The 18,723-nt window shown below is 40.3% G+C and overlaps 2 protein-coding genes across 2 annotated transcripts in view; both read right to left on the bottom strand.

The window, feature by feature from the left end:
* The window catches only part of LOC124290158 (tripartite motif-containing protein 2-like), a 31,462-nt gene that overhangs the window by 9,026 nt on the left and 3,713 nt on the right, over positions 1-18,723 (bottom strand). The window contains exon 2 of the mRNA XM_046726853.1: positions 16,703-16,993. Within this exon, the coding sequence (XP_046582809.1) occupies positions 16,703-16,993 (291 nt within the window). The remainder of the gene's footprint in view (positions 1-16,702; positions 16,994-18,723) is intronic.
* Positions 1,604-4,053, bottom strand: LOC124290159 (probable E3 ubiquitin-protein ligase MID2). Its single transcript, XM_046726854.1, has 2 exons — positions 3,737-4,053; positions 1,604-3,461 (listed from the first exon to the last, which is right to left on the bottom strand). Exons 1-2 carry the CDS (start codon positions 4,023-4,025, stop codon positions 1,849-1,851), a joined length of 1,902 nt encoding a protein of 633 aa, XP_046582810.1. The 5' UTR covers positions 4,026-4,053; the 3' UTR covers positions 1,604-1,848.

An 18,723-nucleotide genomic window follows, 5' to 3' on the forward strand; every position in this document is an offset into this window, starting at 1 on the left:
AGTAAACCTGAAAGGTCTGTTTATTCGTGTAAGCTGTCATCTCACAATTAATTACTTAAAAGAAATTTTATCAGTACCTTGAAGCACAGGGAATATTTCATTTGAAACCTCCCGTTCCAAATGAATTCCCGTGCTTCAAATACTCAATAACACCCGGAATTTGGCCAACACATGATGTTTATCTTCTAAATATAAATGTCTGTGCATTACTCTTTGCGTGTTTGTACATTTGGGCTTTTAGCCTGTCTTCTGGATTTAAGTGGTATTGTTTAAGTCTATTTTTAAATTCTAAATAATACTGTTACAATCCGTATTGTCAGTTGTAAATAGACAGCATTGTAGTGTTACGGTTTGTATATGAAACTAATAGTATGCTTTTGAGTGTAACTTTGTGTTAATAACGTATTTGTGTAAATGTGTAAACATGGTTTCGCCGCTATTGCCGAAATACTTCGGATGCTACGTTGGATTTTAACTCACTCACTCATCCACATCACTACTTGCTGCCCCTGAAGATCCGGGGTTAGAATTGGTCTTCAGTAACCCATGCTTGTCGTAAGAGGCGACTAACAGGATCGGGGTTTCAGGCTCCCTGTCTTGGTTGACACATGTCATTGTATCCCAGTTGCGCAGATGCTCATGCTGCTGATCACTGGATTGTCTGGTCCAGACTCGATTATTTACCGCCATATAGCTGTAATATTGCTGAGTGTAAAACTAAAGTCACTCACTACTTGTTGCCGAAAACACTGGACGGCAAGTATTTTAAATAGTTTAATCTTTGAGTGAGTGAGCATAGTGCGTCTCTTTAGCAATATTCCTGTAAATTCACGGGTTTCAAATATGGGTTTCAAACAATATACCCATGTGGAGCATCCAACCATCTGGTGTGACAAGGGAGCGCTTTGGTCTCGGTTTTAGAATTATAAATAACTAGCTATGAGGTTCCATGCGCTGTCGTCATGTATTTATTAAAAAGAGTAAACGAGTACTAAAAAACACCTCTTCGAAACTTTATAATGAGTTTGTAAGAGAGTTGTTTTTAACTCTTTTTATTTGTCACAAAAGTGAAACAGTTCCATCACTGTCAGTGAGCCGAGAGAGAATTGAATATCTAAAGATATTAAGCCATAATTCAGAATTCATAAGATTACGAAAAGGGTCCAGGTTGTGAGAATTTGTTCGTTAGCGATGTACATCAACATGAAATTCAACATACATGCACGCATTTAAACACATGCGGCCTACCTTTAGAATACAGAACCACGAACTTTACAAATTACATCGTAATTTTATGATACTTTGTTACAAAAACAATGATCTGTGACGTCAAACATTTGCTGGGCACACTCCGGTGCAGTGATAACTTAGCATAAAATTACTGCCACAGTCAAATTTGCATATCACGTGACTTTTCTCTTGTTTGAAAACAAACGCGCATATCCGTAAATAAGAAGAGACTGACCGAACGCAAGCTTTTCGACGCCCTCTTTATAATGTTTTACATTGTTACATAAATATTCTTCTACAACTGCGACAGTACGGCTTATGATATATACATATATATATATATATATATATATATATATATATATATATATATATATATCAAACAGGCTGCATCGTTTGTCTCTGTCGGCTCCGATGACAAAGGACTGCTGCGCAAATTCGAAATAGTGTTATAAGTTTTAGGATATTTTGTCAATGAAACAAAGCCATTCTATGAAATATATTAAATTAGATGTGTAGACTTGTCAAAACTAACAGATTTAAGAAATATGTGCATTATATTGAATGGACTGTGTAAGATCTGACGATAACACACACATACATACTTACATACATAGACTATTCACAGCCAAATACTTTCACATACCCGCCTGACGTGACATACAACAGACCGTCATCATCCAGACAGATACCAGTGGGGTACCATAGGTCTTCCTGTATTGTGACAACATCTCTGACAAACTGCCCTGACTCTGTCAGCTGAATCACCTTGTGGGAGTTTCTGTCTGCAAACAAAATGTCTCCAGTGCTGGTTGTTGTGATACCCTGAGGATACGTCAGAGCCCTGTCTCCTCTGGGTGTGATGGTGAAAACAGCTTGTCCGTCAAGAGTCACAGATACCAGAGATTTCACTTCTGCTTCACTGACTACCACGTTGTTATTCCTCGTAACATGAATGTATTGTGGATTACTTACACCAGTGTTGATTGATTTGAGTACATTCCCTCCCATATCCAGTATGTCAACAGAGGTAGGACCGCCAAATCTTCCTGCTACGAGTTGTGCAGGGTTCAGGAAGGCTAAACCACGATACTTCACCCTTGTTTTCACAGTTGACTCTAATGTAGGTTCAGGATCAAACGTGATGAACGCTATTTGTTGTGTGACTGGCAGAGTAACAGCTGCCTCAGTTCCAGCCAACTTAGCTATTCCCATTGGCTGAGAAGGTAGTTTAAGGTGTTTCTTCAAGGATCTTTTGTTTGGAACATAGCGAACACTGAGCAGACAATTTAAAGCTATCACAGTAATTACCCGGACACCATTGACAGCAAATGCTACAACATCAGGCAAAACGAGAAACATGTCTTCACTAAAATCAATTGATTCCAGTAGAACAGGAGATGACGTCCAGTCACTGAGACCACTAACAACTTCGACCTGCCCCAGGTGCACCTTATTCACAGATCTCATCAACTTCTCTGTGTCGCGTTCGAAGATGATGCTGGATGTTTGTGGTATCTTGTCGTCTCTTGTATCTTCATCTCCAGATGCTCCATTCACAGACTCATACATATCAAACATGTCTGCTACACAGTCAGACGTCACAACTTTGTCTATGAACTCACACCTCTGCTGTTCCACCTGGAGGTCGATATCCTTGCTCTTTCTGTAGGCTTTCAGTTCTTGTACACGGGACTCAGTGAGTTTGTCGATGCGATCCAGCAGTTCCTTTTCCTTTCTCACAAGAACGTCTGTAGCCGCCATGCGTACTTTCCTAACTTCATCTTTCATTTCTTGTGCACTAGTTGTCAGCTTTTCAATTTTCGAGTTTGTCAATGAAATATTGTCAATGTAAGTTTGTATCTTCTTCTCTTGATTCCTTGTTTCATTGAGCAGAGTTTCTTTGACAAGAGGCATTATGGCATCTATGGTCTCAACATCATCACACTTCCGGTGTTTGATGCTGCAGCATACAGTACATATTGCCATCCTGCAGTCTTTACAGAACAGTTTCATTGTTTCGTCCTTGTGAATTCTGCACATGAAGCTACGTACTTTGGGTTTCCTGTTGCCATGGATACGTACATCAAGCACTTCATGATCACGTGTTAGTGACAACCTCTTGTGGAACTTGAGACACCCATCACAGAAGATATCTTCACAAATGGTGCACCACATTGTACCTGGAGTTGTTTTGCCATCTTCTTTGCACACGCTACATGCATCAACATCTGAAAATCCAAAACTTGTTTGAATGATTTTTGCTATTCATGTCAAACATCCACTTAATACAAGTTACTATTATGCACATATATGTATACAGACAGACAGACCCTAGCTATTCGCTACAACTATGACCTATGTACACTGCATGGGCTACAACGTTTAAATAAAGCTTTTGTCAATGCAAAGACTTCAGTTTGATAAAGATATAGTACATTGTGAATACACTGTACATTGGAGACATGTGAAAAAAAACATAAAAAAACGTTTCAAAATTTCCCACCTGGCGATCCCCCCAAATCGTCCATCAGACTCTGTATGACGTGGCTTGGTTTCAGATGACTGACCCACTCCTTCACTGGACTGTCAGGGTTGGTCACCTTTGTCTGTTGTCTACAGGCGGGACATGGGATGGACTTGGCTTGTATTGCTTCAGACTGTGTTTTGGTATATTTCAGCAGGCAAGACTTACAGAATGTGTGATTACACTGAAGTGTGGCAGGGTCTGTGAACACCTCTGTACAGATGACACAGGTCAGATAGCTGTCTGTCAGCTTCTTGGCGGTGGCCATTTCTGTTAGAATGAGATCGTTTGATTAAACTATGGCTTCAACCGAATTTGTTAAACACACAATATTGGCAACAAGTAAATTACTATTTTCAGCAGCCATATTGTGGACATAGGTCATGTAGAGGTCCCCAAAATCTTTGCTTATGATACAGACTCTAAGGGATGGGGTTGTTCCAATAGCTTACCTAAACGGACATCGTTCCCCAGCGACATGGGTTTTATTCGTGAAATCAAACACTTGCCGTCAATCAACTGAATTTACAGGCCAGCAGAATATATTTAGCGTAAGGCATAATTCATGTAAACTCTTCACAAAAAGAAACTGTACATAGGACAGATTTGAATTTTAGGAAAATATTTGAAAATATTTAAACCAGTCAATGCTGAATCCCAACATATGGGGGAATGGTTGCCGACGACAAAACTTTTAAAAAAAGGAACGTTGAACAAAAACGTAACGTTACACTCACGTCTGTAGTGAATCGCTAAAACGAAACCCTCCATGAACACGTGCATCATGAAATTGTGTATCACCTGAGCTGAGGCCTATGATTGTAGGCTTTAAGAAGCCACATCAATAGTACTCCACATGCATTGCTTTAAGCCACGATAGACGACAAGAGAATGAAAACACTGACAGAAGCTCAACGACACAACGCCATCGGTCGTTTACAAGGACGGACATCGCAGCATGAGGTGGCAAGGCACTTAAGCGTGTCCAGACTGACCATCTCAAACCTATGGACCCGATAGAATACTGTGAGTGTTAATGACAGACCCAGGTAAGGTCGACCTAGAGTTACCACCGACGCCCTAGGTCGCTACATCCGGTTGAGACATCTTCGTTCAAACACCTCGGCCGCTTCATCCACAACAATCCAAATCCCGGGACTGCGCCGAATCTCCGACCAGACAGTGTGCAGTTGGCTATGGGAAGCCAGAATGTTTGCCAGTAGACCAGTTCAACGGTACGTCGTTCCCTTCATCAAGGTCAACGGTTGATCTTTGGCGCATGACAATGCTCGAGCTCACGTTGCACGTGTGTGACAGGACTTCCTCCAGCAAAACAATGTTCAGGTGTTACCTTGGCCTTCTCGATCACCCGATTTGTCCCCCACTGAACATCTATGGGGCACTCTTGATCGACGCTTGCGGAAACTACACATATGTCTTAAAAATGGATTTAGCGATGACGGGCTCGACTCACTACTTGCGTAAATCACAGCAATAGTACTTCGAAAGCATGGAAACAAATATTCAGTCGAACAAGATCAAAACATCGTCTGCTTTCCGAATACAAATTCAGCAAGAAAAATATGTTTACGTTGATTCTATGTTGTGTCAAATTAGATTAAGCAAGAGACTGCTACATCATTTCCGTATTGAATTTATTATCAGCTTTTGTCAACGATATCGCCACTGATCTTGATCCGGTAACGGAGCATGCATTAACATCGAACGCCGAAGAAATTTTAATGCCTTCCGTCCACATAAATAAACAGTTTGGTTATCAATTCAAACAAAATGAATAAATTTTTGAGAAATTTGTACTGTTTCAAATGTAGCGGTAGTAAAACACAAATACAGAATCTGCAAACCGTTCTGTATAGCCCAAAATATTTTTTTCTAAAAGTATAATATCGTTGAGAAAATTATTTAGCTTACTCATGATCCCTCTTATCCATTACACTGATCTGTAGTCTATTAAAGTAGTCTTAATTACCTTACCGTGTTATTAAGGTACACCCTACTGTCCTGTTTCCTCGATCCTCGGTAATCCAGAGGTATATGTTACGATCCTCTTCACTATACCTGGATGCATCTCAACTTGGCCCGATGATTTCATTACCTCCCTTTGCTGGCTTTTTTATCCAATCAGGTGTCTTACCTGGGAAGTTGAGCGAACCAATCACAACCCACTTTCGCTTCTTAAATTGTCTACCCGTTTAAACTTGGCAACACAATTGATGCAGAGGTACTCTGAAAAAGGTAGAAGCAGTTCTTTCATATATTTTTTTAAAGTTTCAGATCTGTAAATTTGTCTGTATGATTTCCCCAAAAATCTGAGTGTCACTGCGAACAAACCTTCGCGACTGCGACCGCTATCTTTGTTGACACTGGCAAGCTCGGATGTAACGGCGGCTTAGCTGATTGGCTACTGTGAGAATGCGGAGCCAGCAAAGGGAGGTAATATAATTATCGAGCCAAGCCGTGGATGCATCCAGGGTATAGTGAAGAGTGATCGTAACGTATACCCTGGAGATTATCGAGGATGGTCCTGTTCCATCCTTCGGAAATATCACCACAAATCTGGCTCTTTGTCAACAGCCTCGCGAACATGCCAGCGAATCCGATTCAATTTGAATTCACTACACTTTGAAGCCACTAGGTCACAAAACACTTTCCAAAATGTAGAAAATAATATCCGTAGAATCGAATTTGAGCACAAAGTACACACATGAGTGTGTAAGAGTCACCACAGCTGTCGCACGCAGACATAGAGGTACGTGAAATCGTCAAGTTGACAGGGCACCAAATTCAACAGTATCTAAATTCGGTACAACACGGACTTTTCATTACAGCAAAAGCGCCTCTACTCTTAAATTTTGTACTAAAGTACTGTCGGAAATGCTAGAAAAATGCTTTTTAGCCTTAATATCTTTAGAGAGGTGATAAATGTAACATGTTGTCAATACATCAACTCACCTATAGTGTACCTAATTTTTATTTCAATTGATTTAACATTCCCATGCATTTAAAGGGCAGTTTACAGGAGAAAATTTGGTACCAAAACAACAACTTCAGATTTTTTCAGAGTTCAACAACAGAAATCTGAAATAGTCTCTACATTTATGCTAATAATACAGGTGGTGTAAAAATATAAATTAACGTTTTTCTTAAACAAATAGATGCTGAATGTTTGTGTTACTTTACTTAATTATCGTTCCTTTATTGAAGAAAAATTAATATAAATGTTAAGTCTTGGTAAATATGTTTCCCGTCATGCATGCACATTTTTATCACAGCGTCGACTATGGTCAACTATTTGCAGACGATTGTTGCAAAGGGTTATACGTTTTTTGTGCTTGAAAAAGACAGAGGTAAACCTTTCATTAGTATAGAAATGGTTTAATACAGAACTTGTAGAGCTGTTGGTATGTCTTACCAACAAGTTTACAATATTGTAACAAATCAGACAAGACAGGGGCCCTCTCAAAAGCAAAACCGGGACGTAAAACCATCCTTGACAACTTTGACAAGGGAGTACTTAGACGGGCGGTCTACAAACTTTAGGAGAAGAAGAATATATATATTCTAAAGAGGCTACACCAGTGACTTCGTTAAATCTTTGGCCAATGTTCACAACTAGATTAAACTGACCGAATTACATCCATATTTTTGCAATGAAATATAATGTTGACATGCAAAACATTTCTTAAAACGTTGCACATTTCTACAATCAATCAATAAGATAACACAAGTGATAGGATTCTTTCCAATGTACAGTAATTCGTATGTTTATTTCAAAACAATCGCACATACACAAATGATCCCTTACATAACCAATACGTATACTATACGTACACATATTCAACATTTTGAAGAAAACATCTATTGAGATGACCCCTCGCCCGAGCGTGTGCTCAGGTGTCAATTTCACCTGTCGATACCATGCATGCTGATGACGTAACACAGGCAGTTAATGTTTGTATCAAATAACGTCCCACTACCCCTTATTTTTCTAAGTTTTGGGTATTTTCATCAGTAAAAACGCATTTTAGGGCATGTCTCAACATTTATTCCCTCGGTCTACATTAGGTAGATGTTTCTTAAAGTGATATTTGTTATTTAAGGAGCTGTAATACCTCTGAATTTTAAATATAAGTCAAAAAGCATTTTTTCTAGCATTTCCGACAGTACTTTAGTACCAGTAATTAGATATCAAAGACTATCTCAGTCATACAATCAGGTTAACCTTGCGCAAACTGTCAGAGGCTCTCCTGTCGCATCTTTCCAAATTTGCACGTAAATGTAAACAATGACTTCAGAGAAAAGGTCAAGGCCATGAGGTTGCTGCCATTATTCTGGTGGGGAAAGGGTCTACGGTGGAATTTTCAAATGTGAACCAAGCTTTTTAAACTTATTTGATATATGTTTTCCAACTTATCAGTTAATGATTGGTGATTAATGCATTGAAAAAACAAATCGTGATTTGTTATTACTGAATCTGGAGTTTGTTAGTTATTGACGGTTTCCCACCAATCACCCCGTTTCGGGCGATGCCACTTGAGATTGGAATGCGAGGCCGCTTCACGTATTCACTCGCAACCAAAGAAAGAGTTCCAACTGAAATTGTTCATAAGATTGTCATGGTAGAATGGAGATAAACCTGCTGTGTGGGAAAATCAGAGGTATATAACGAAACTATAATTGCTCTAAATTTCATTTAAAACCGAACAATTATGAAATTTTAAATTTTAAATGAACAATTATGAAATTATAATAGCTCTAAATTTCATTTAAAACCGAACGCGTAGCGTGAGGTTTTAAATGAACAAATTAGAGCTATTATAATTTCGTTATATACCTCTGATTTTCCCACACAGTAGGTTTATCTCCTAATTAGTATTGTTTTGTTGCCCATGAGGAGATGGTTCGAATTGTTTTTCAGCAACCCATGCTTGTCCCGAAAGGCGACTAACGGGATCGTATGGTCAGGCTTGATGACATGGTTGACACATGCCATCGTATCGCGTGTAAATTTGGTCTCGTCGCTATATAGCAGAAACATTGCTGGTGAACGTTACACTTTAACTCAATCACTCATCCACATCACTTCTTGTTGCGACCCCTGAAGATCCGGGGTTAGAATTTGTCTTCAGTAACCCATGCTTGTCGTAAGCGGCGACTGACGGGATTGGGTGGTCAGGTTCGCTGACTTGGTTGACACATGTCATCGGTTCCCAATTGCATAGACCGATGCTCATGATGTTGATCACTTTATTTGTCTGGTTCAGACTCGATTATTTACAGACCGCCGTCATATAGCTGGAGTATTGCTGAGTGTGGCGTTAAGCAACAAATTAACTGGATGTTTACTAGAAACTACAAGAAATAGGGCAGATCCGTATGTGAAATAAGGTTCAGCATGTTTAAAACTGTCATCTGTGTTGCAGTCTCATTCTGAGTAAGGCAGACTTTGTCAAAGGTACGTTGAATGTTATCTGGCCACATTTCTGACCCGCTGACGGTGTATAAACTTTGATAACGTCAGCTTGGGGCCAACTGGGTCAAGTGGTGTTTTAAAGATGAAGCCATACCAGCGTTGTTGGTTTTTTTCACCTCTTCTGCTTCCGCCTTTGATGTGTGAGGTGAGGTGAAATTTGGTTTAACGTCGTGCTTGGGAATATTTCGGTCATATGACGACGTGCATGTGTGTCTATGTGTATGTGCGGCTGCTTGGACTAGTCCAGACTTTAGCTGGTTTATAGTGCTAGCCCACTGAGATACCATGCCGCAGTGAAGCATGAATACCCCACTCAGACACATTATACTGACTCCGAGCCGACCAGTCCTTGTTGTACCTATTAATTCCGAGCGTCAGGCAGGGACCAACAAGTACAATATTTTAACGAGTTTTGGTATGACGCGTTCGAGGATCGAACCCGCGACCTTCCGCTCTCCGGGCGGGCGGAGGCGGTCGCATTTCATGTGTGCATGGTAGAGTGAGAGAGTATGGTTTCATAATGTCACGGCGGGGGACACCACAAATGGGTTTCACACATTGTACCCAAGTCGGGAAACGAACCCGGGTCTTCGGCGTGACGAGCGAACGCTTTAACCACAAGGCTACCGTAGCCCCGCACATGGTAGGGATAAGAAAATACTCACTGAAAAAGTTAAAGCATTACCTGATGTTCAGTTTGGGAATGCGTTCAGTACCATAATAAATATACAAGTGTATAATTACTTCATTATGTCTTTAACCCGTGAATGTCCTGGTAAGAATATTGATTTTCAGTAACCCATGCTTATATATCGTAAGAGGCGACTAACGGGATCGGGTGGTCAGGCTCGCTGACTTGGTTGACACATGTCATCGAGTCCCAATTGCGCAGATCGATGCTCATGCTGTTGGTCACTGGATTGTCTGGTCCAGACTCGACTATTTACAGACCGCCACCATACATTTCGAATATTATTACGAGTGCGGCGTAAAGTTAAACTCACTCGTTATGTCTTTTGTAATAAGCCCTTCAATAAAATTTCTCTTGTAGGTACCGCTAGATTTACATCTGGGACAATCCTAATATAATTATAGCTATTCAAATCTAGCTTGGGAATTGACACTTTAATGATCATATTTACATTTCAATCAAAGACGATAGTTACCCAACAGACAACTGCTGAAAGATATGCTGCGTTTTCCAATCCTTTACTACCAATAATCCTTTACTTCTCTCTAACATAACATTGACATTTATCTCTGATCAGCTTGTTTTTACTGCACGAACTAGATTCAGTTTTAGAAATGTGTCCACCTCTTTGCCTGGTGGTGTTTTCTTGGCCTGGAGAAACCATACGGCTGCTATACTGCAGTAGCTTGTGCATATACAACAGAAGTTTTAGCCAGTTCAACATTTGAACTTGATTCAACTGCATTTTGAAGCTATTTTGTTTCCTTTCCAGCTGCAGCTTCTTTTTACCCGCTGCTACTTTCTTTGTGTTCTCAGTCTCTCTCTCCGCAACTTGTGCTTCCACTAGGACCCCTGTCTCTGCCAGTATCGGTTTTGCCACTTTCATTAGGACTAATACGTGGACAGTCCTTTAGAGCTGATATAGCGGCAGTAAGTAGTGCTAAGAATGCATAACCAGTTCAACATCTGAATTTCAACAGCATTTTGAAGCTATTTTGTTTCCTTTCCAGCTGCAGCTTCTTTTTACCCGCTGCTACTTCCTTCGTGTTCTCAGCCTCTCTCTCCGCAACTTGTGCTTCAACTACTGCCACTGCCTCAGCCAGTGTGGGTGTTGCCACTTCCATTATGATTATTAAGTGGTCAGTGCGTAATACTTGACATAGCGGCGGTAAGTGGTGCTAAGAATTTTCCAGATGTTTTGGGAAGCTAACAGCTCACTGTGAACGTCAGTGCAAAAGATTACCCAGTCATGAATATCTTTAGAAACAAACTCCGTTAGGAGTGAAGGGACAAAAACTGTGAACATTATATAAAAATCAGCGATGACACCAGTGATGAACAAATGGATTTTCCTCGTGAGCATCACGTAGCTTACGGGCGATTCTCTGTTGGAATAGGAGGAAACACGTCAACTGTAAATGTGTGTAGTTGTAGCAAATATGTACCTGTTGCATTAGCCATTGCAGCTCCTAGTTCACACTTATTTCCTACATGGTTATTCTATTTCTTCGTCAGACATCTTATCAAATTTTCATATGGTGTAAGTTTACCATGTATAGTATGACCAGAAATTATTGAGAATTTTAGGAATATGTTTAATTGGATTTCTAGTATAAACAACCTTGACCAGCTATCAAGCGCTTGGTCTCATTCAAGAGAGACAACTTCATTAATCCTTTTTCATTAGTTTGTGAAGAATTATCCCCCTTGGTTTACTTGCTAGCAGACGACATTTTCAGTGATCCTCAGTATGGATGATTTAGAGAAGAGGAAGTTGATTTTAGAGTATTATAACAAGGACATCAGATCAGCTAAAGTGATTTCAAGAATAACAGGCATCCCTTTGTCCACTGTTTATCGTGTTTTGAAAAATATTGCAAATGGATATGGCATTGAGCCCCAGGGAGGCCCAGAAAATTGACTGTCGGACTGCAATTGACTAAGGAGTTTAGAAAACTTAAGGCTCGATATGATTGATAGAGGAACTGTGGCTGTCTGTAAGGAGACAATTAGAACTGAGCTGCATGAAATGGGTTGGTAGAAAAGTCGAGGAATTCCATCACCGATCATGAAACCTGAACAAAAGGAGCGAAGGTTGAACTGGTGCTTACAGCATAGAAATTGTAACTGGGACAATGTGATTTTCTCAGATGAAAGTTCTGTGTGGCTGTTTCCTAATACACTGAATTTCTGGACCAAACAAAATTAAAAACCTTTGTATCAGCGCCCAAATTTAACGTGTGGGGTGGCATATCTGTGTTAGGGGCAACGCCCCTCTGTGTATTTGAAGGGAATATGAACAGTGAGCGGTACACAGATATTCTCGAGGGACATTTACTTCCATCTGTTCACGTGTTCTATGGACATTTTTCGATTTTCCAGCAGGACAACGAGTGTCAATAAGAAAAATCTGACAAATATTGCTGAAATGAAAGAAGAGGTGGTCCGATATTAGGAAAGCATGGACCACGACTTTCTAACTTCTTTGATCAGTAGTATGCCCCGCGCATTGAAGCCTGCATTGCTGCCCATGGTGACTTGACAAAATACTAACTGTTCACCTGTCTTTGAATCTGGAGTTATGTTCTGCTAATATTCACATTTAATACGTGAGTAATGAGTGAAAAAAATAACAAATTTACAATCTTTAAATTCTCAACAATTTCTGGTTGTACTGTACTTGTTGATATCTCTTGATAGTCGAAGATCAGCAGGTGATGAAATAGCGTCCTTTATATATGTAGTAACAAACTGCTTTTGTTCATCAGTTGTAAGAGTATGAGCCGGCGTTCAAACCACCAGAGCCTATACATAAGTTCTGATTCATGAGTTCTCTACATACCTACACGAGTATAACATTCTTATGTATACAAAATTATTTTTTCACACATTTTGAGCATTCTGTTGACGTTACACTGAAATTAAACCCACCCTGAAAGGTTCACACGGTGATCTCTCATTTCTTTACTAAAGAGACCAAAGTGTCATCGAAGTATGTCCCGTTTCAGTAAATCATTGCTTCCTGTTTTAACAGGGCGTGTACCACTGTGTGGAATACCTTGGCCATGGTTAACTCATGGCTGATGCCAGTCTATATTTGTAAAACACGAAAATTCACAACAAGTACGTTCATATGCCAGGCAGGCGATTGTGTTTATTATTTGATGCATTTCATGCTTGATTCTCTACTAAAGATTATCTTATTTCTGCAAGGATATGTCTAATTTGCCAGGTCTACATTGGATTGGAGTGAGTGAGTCAGTTAAGATTTTGAGTCACATTGGCAATATTGCAGCCATATCGTGACTACAATAACATACTTTAATAATAGATAAAGTTTTTCCTGAAATCTGTGAACAAAGGACAGTAAAACAACTAGGTTATCACAGATAAAAAAAATAAAACTATCATGTAAAACATTTATTACAATACAGGTTAATAAAATATAAAAACGGGGCCATAGGTCACGAACAATTGAAGGTAGATTACCATACTAGGGACCATGACATTTGATTGGAGAATGAAGGTTTGTTAATGTAAGCTGTATTTACATTGGGGATATATGTTTGCATCTGGGCAACTGAGACATCATGTATAGTCACTGGGTGTGTTTGGTCATCTGAGTCTGTACTACCTTCAGAAATAGAACATTCCAATCTTGTACTTAGCAGTTCAGGTTGAAGTTGGAAACATGCATTAAACTCAACAAGTTATTCATTCCCTCAAATATACATCTACTCTTGAATAATTTGTATATATTATGTGTTGATACTATCTCAAAAGTTGTAACTGTTGGCGGATTTCGATTCCACACAATTATGTAAAATATATCATCAACCAGAGAAAGAACATGATGCTCGAACTCGACCATTAAAAAGCATCACAGACATGAGAATGTTCTCGGTGGACTGGACACTGGACACTGGACACTGCACTCTCAGCAACAAGACTGTGACTTGGTGCAGCTGGAGCTTAGTTTATTTTATACTATAATTGCAGTTGCAGTATCTTGACTGAGATTGATAACTCTTAAATCTAGTTCTTGACGGATGCATAAGAAAGCATTAAAATATTATAGTATTCGTGTGCTCTCTGAAGCAAGATCAACAGGAATTAGGACCATTTCTCAACAGCACGAGGTGGCAGTAAGATATTTGAATAGGCATTTCTTTAAGTTTCGTCAAAACACAATGAAATGAGATTCGATCAAATACTTATGTGACCAGTGGCATTAAGGGAAGATGAGAATGAACAGCATGGGATCGGAGACAACAAGCAAGCCACGCATCCCTTGCCCAAACCAACGTATCCTCGATAAGAAGCCGTCGGCGTTGTCAGGTTAAATGATATCATCTGGCTACAGTGTACACATATATCGTATCAGCTAATTCACAAATGGTGGGTTATTATGACATAGATTTGTGTGGTATCACATCCTGCCTTCACCAGCGGCCATACCACTCCAGCAACACAAACAGACAGACACAAGTTTGGAAAACAGTGGAAACTTAGAGATACTTATATATATCTATATATATATATATAAAATATGAGTCCAGATATTTCTTCTTGCCGAATCTCTTTTATATCTGCAGATATAAAGGAGATTTGGCAAGAAGAAATATCTGGACTCACATTTGATATATTTATTGCTTATACACCTGCAGACTGACTGACTGAGTTTGGTTTTACGCCGCTTTTAGCAATATTCCAGCAACATCACGGCGGGGGACACAAGAAATGGGCTTCACACATTGTACCCATGTGGGGATTCGAACCCGGGTCTTCAGCGTGACGAGCTAACGCTTTAACCATTAGGCTACCCCACCTCCCCTACACCTGCAAAAATCACTTGTTTATATATATATATATATATATATACACACAGACAGACATAAACTATTCATAGGCATATACTTTCACATTACTGCCTGAAGTGACATACAACAGACCGTCATCATCCAGACAGATACCTGTGGGATACTCTAAGCCATCGCGTGCTGTGAGAACGTCTCTGACAAACTGCCCAAATTCTGTCAGCTGAATCACCTTGTTGGAGCCTGAGTCTGCAAAGAGGATGTCTCCTGTGCTGGTTGTTGTGATGCCTTGAGGATGTTCCAGAGTCCTGGCTCCTCTCGGTGTGAAGGTGAAAACAGCTTGTCCGTCAAGAGTCACAGATACCAGGGATTTCACTTCCGCTTCACTGACTACCACGTTCTTATTCCTCGTAACATGAATGTATTGTGGAGTACTTATCACACCTGTGTTGATTGATTTCAGTACATTTCCTGCCATATCTAGAACGTCAACAGAGGCAGGACCGTCTAATGTTCCTGCTACCAGTTGTGCAGGGTTCAGGAAGGCTAAACCACGATACTTCCTCTCTGTTTTCACAGTTGACTGCAATGTAGGTTCAGGGTCAAGCTCGATGAAGGCTATTTGTTGTGTGTATGGCAGAGTAACAGCCGCCTTAGTTCCACCCACCTTAGCTATTCCCACTGGCCCAGAAGGTAGTTGAAGATGTTTCTTCAAGGATGTTGTGTTTTGAACGTAGTACGTAATGAGTCTATAAAAATAATCTACGACGGTAATGACCCTGATATCATTGAGGGCAAATATTACAACATCACGGAAATCGAGATACCTGTATCCAGCACAGAAATCAAGCAAATTTTCAATCAACCCCTTTCTATCGCTACTTAAATCAATTGATTCCAGGAGAACAGGACTGCGACCACCAGCAACTTTGACCTGCCCAAGCTGCACCTCATCCAAAGATTTCATCAACTTCTCTCTGGCGTGTTCAAAGATGATGCTAGTCTGTGGTCTCTTGTTCTCACTTGCATCTTCATTTCTAGATGCTCCACCTATAGACCCATACATATCAAACATGTCTGCTACACAGTCTGACGTCAAAACATTCTCCGTGAACTCATAGCGCTGCTGTTCCACCTGGATGTCATCTTCCTGGTTCTTTCTGTAGGCTTTCAGTTCTTGTACACGGGACTCTGTGAGTTTGTCAATGCGATACAGCAGTTCCTTTTCCTTTCTCACAAGAACGTCTGCAGCCTCCATGCGTACTTTCCTAACTTCATCTTTCATTTCTTGTGCACTAGTCGTCAGCTTTTCAATGTTTGAGTTTGTTGATGAAATATTGTCGGTGTAAGTTTGTATCTTCTTCTCTTGGTTCCTTGTTTCATTCACCAGAGTTTCTTTAACAAGGGGCATCATAACATCTATTGTTTCAACACCATCACACTTCCGGTGTTTGATGCTGCAGCATACAGAACACATTGCCACCCTGCAGTCTTTACAGAACAGTTTTATCTTCTCGTCCTTGTGAATTCTGCACATAAAGTTACGTATTTTGGCTTTTCTGTTGCCATGGATATGTACATCAAGCACTTCGTGGTCACGTGATAGTGGCATCTTTTTGTGTAACTTGAGACACCCATCACAGAAGACATCTTCACAAATGGTGCACCACATTGTACCTGGAGTTGTTTGGCCATCTTCTTTGCACACGCTACATGCATCAACATCTGAAAATCGAAAACCTGCTCGAATGATTCGTGTTATTCAATAAACATACATCCACTTAATACAACTTACTATTATACGCATACACACATACATACAGACAGACAGACGCTAGCTATTCGCTACAACTATTAAATATATACATTGTATGGGCTACAACTTTTAAATACAGATTTTGTCAATGTATTGCAGACATGAAAAACGTTTCAAACTTTCTCACCTGACGATCCCCCCAAATCGTCCATCAGACTCTGTATGACGTGGCTTGGTTTCAGATGACTGACCCACTCCTCCACTGGACTGTCAGGGCTGGTCACATTTGTCTGTTGTCTACAGGACGGACATGGGATGGACTTGGCTTGTATTGCTTCAGTCTGCGTTTTGGTGTATTTCAGAAGACAGGACTTACAGAATGTGTGATTACACTGAAGTGTGGCAGGGTCTGTGAACACCTCAGTACAGATGGCACAGGTCAGGTGGTTGTCTGTCAGCTTCTTGGCGGTCGCCATTTCTGTCCGTAGTGTTAGAATGAGATCGTCTGATTAAACTATGGCTTCAACCGAATTTGTTAAACACACTATGATATCAATAAAATTCATCGCTCGTGCAAACCTGAGGGTGCGTTAGTTTTGCACAAGTGTTTCGCACGTGCGATGAATTACCTAATCGAACGGCCCGAGCGTCTCTCGCGTGCGTTCGTTCGAGTGTCAAGAGGTCCCTCCTGCAAAAATCTAGGAGGGAGATCGTGAGAGTGGCGGAAGTACGTCATTTGACGCGGTGTTCATAGCAACATGGATGAGTAGGTCAAAGATATTCGTCCTTATTTACCGCTTTACTTACATAAATAAAACAAGCATTGTCACTAAGGTGACATAATCCCCCGCCGCAAATTATCAAATCAAACTTATAAAAGTAATGAAAGTTTAAGATGAAGTTAAATGTCAACAAAAACATGACCAGTCTACCTCTCTTGATATCTTGCTGTTTAGTTGTTCAAACACACACATATTTTCAACACTGACTTTGACCTTGACATGAATGTCATAGTGTATGAAATATGCAAAACTAGTACTAAAGACATTGCTTATTGAAAAACATTCAAGGGAGGTCTTGAAAGTCTGTGAAGAGGTCAAGTGAACCGTTCTTAAAATATCTTGCTGACAATTCAGGTTAACACGCTGAAATCTTCAAAGTGTCGTCGTGACCCTAAAATTATGTGAAGGTCACCAAAATTGACTCGGCCATGGTCCTTCCCTAGATGAAGCTTGGGGACAAATATGAAGAAAATCCACAGAATATTTTTAGCGATATCTTGATGAATATCTTAACATGCGATTTAACATGCTGAAATGTTCAAAGTGTCTCTGTGACCTTGAAAATTAAGTGAAGGTCAGCAAAATTGAATGGGCCCTGCGCCTTCCCTAGATAAAGCTTGGTATGAAATATGAACACAATCCAGTTAAGGGTTCTTGAGATAGCTTAACATGCAGGTTTACATGCTGAAATATTCAAAGTGTCGCCATGACCTTGAACATTATGTGAAGGTCACCAAGTTCGACTGGGCCCTGCGCCTTCCCTAGATAAAGCTTGGTACTGAATATGAAGAAAATCCAGTGAATGGTTCTTGAGATAGCTTAACGTGCAAGTAAAACGTTAAAGTCCCCTTGTGACCTTGAAATGAAGGTCAAGGTCACCAAACCTGACTGGCACCTTCCTTTTACTGTGATAAACCTAGGTACCAAATATGAAAAGAATCCAGTCAACGGTTCATAAGATATTCGGAAGGACGGACGTACGGACGGATGTACGGACGGACGGACGGAGCCTAATACTATATCCCCCGATTCGCGCTGAACGCGCGACGCGGGATAATAAATTCGTAATCAACCAAGCTGTTGTTTTGGTTTTGGTTAATTGAATTGATTCACAGATGGTCGCAAATGAGTGTTACAAACCCCGTACGAGTCATATTCGGACACTGCATCATGTCTATGTTTATAGACCACTGTTACTAGCACGAAAATATTTACAGACATATGTTTAATCAACTGACCTAAATTTATTTTATTTGTTTGTAAACAGTCAACCGAGTGTGTCACCCAGCGGAACAATGTGTCGTTCGCGCTAGATGGCTATCTGTGCATGCGCAAGCAAGCACTCGAGTGAAACAAAACGAACGGGTTCGAAGTATGTTAGAAGTAAATCAGAAAACACGCAAATGGTAGCAAATGTAAACCCGGG

The sequence above is a fragment of the Haliotis rubra genome, unplaced genomic scaffold (assembly GCF_003918875.1).
Source record: "Haliotis rubra isolate DU_JTF1 unplaced genomic scaffold, ASM391887v1 Scf459, whole genome shotgun sequence".
Classification (NCBI taxonomy): Eukaryota; Metazoa; Mollusca; class Gastropoda; order Lepetellida; family Haliotidae; genus Haliotis; species Haliotis rubra.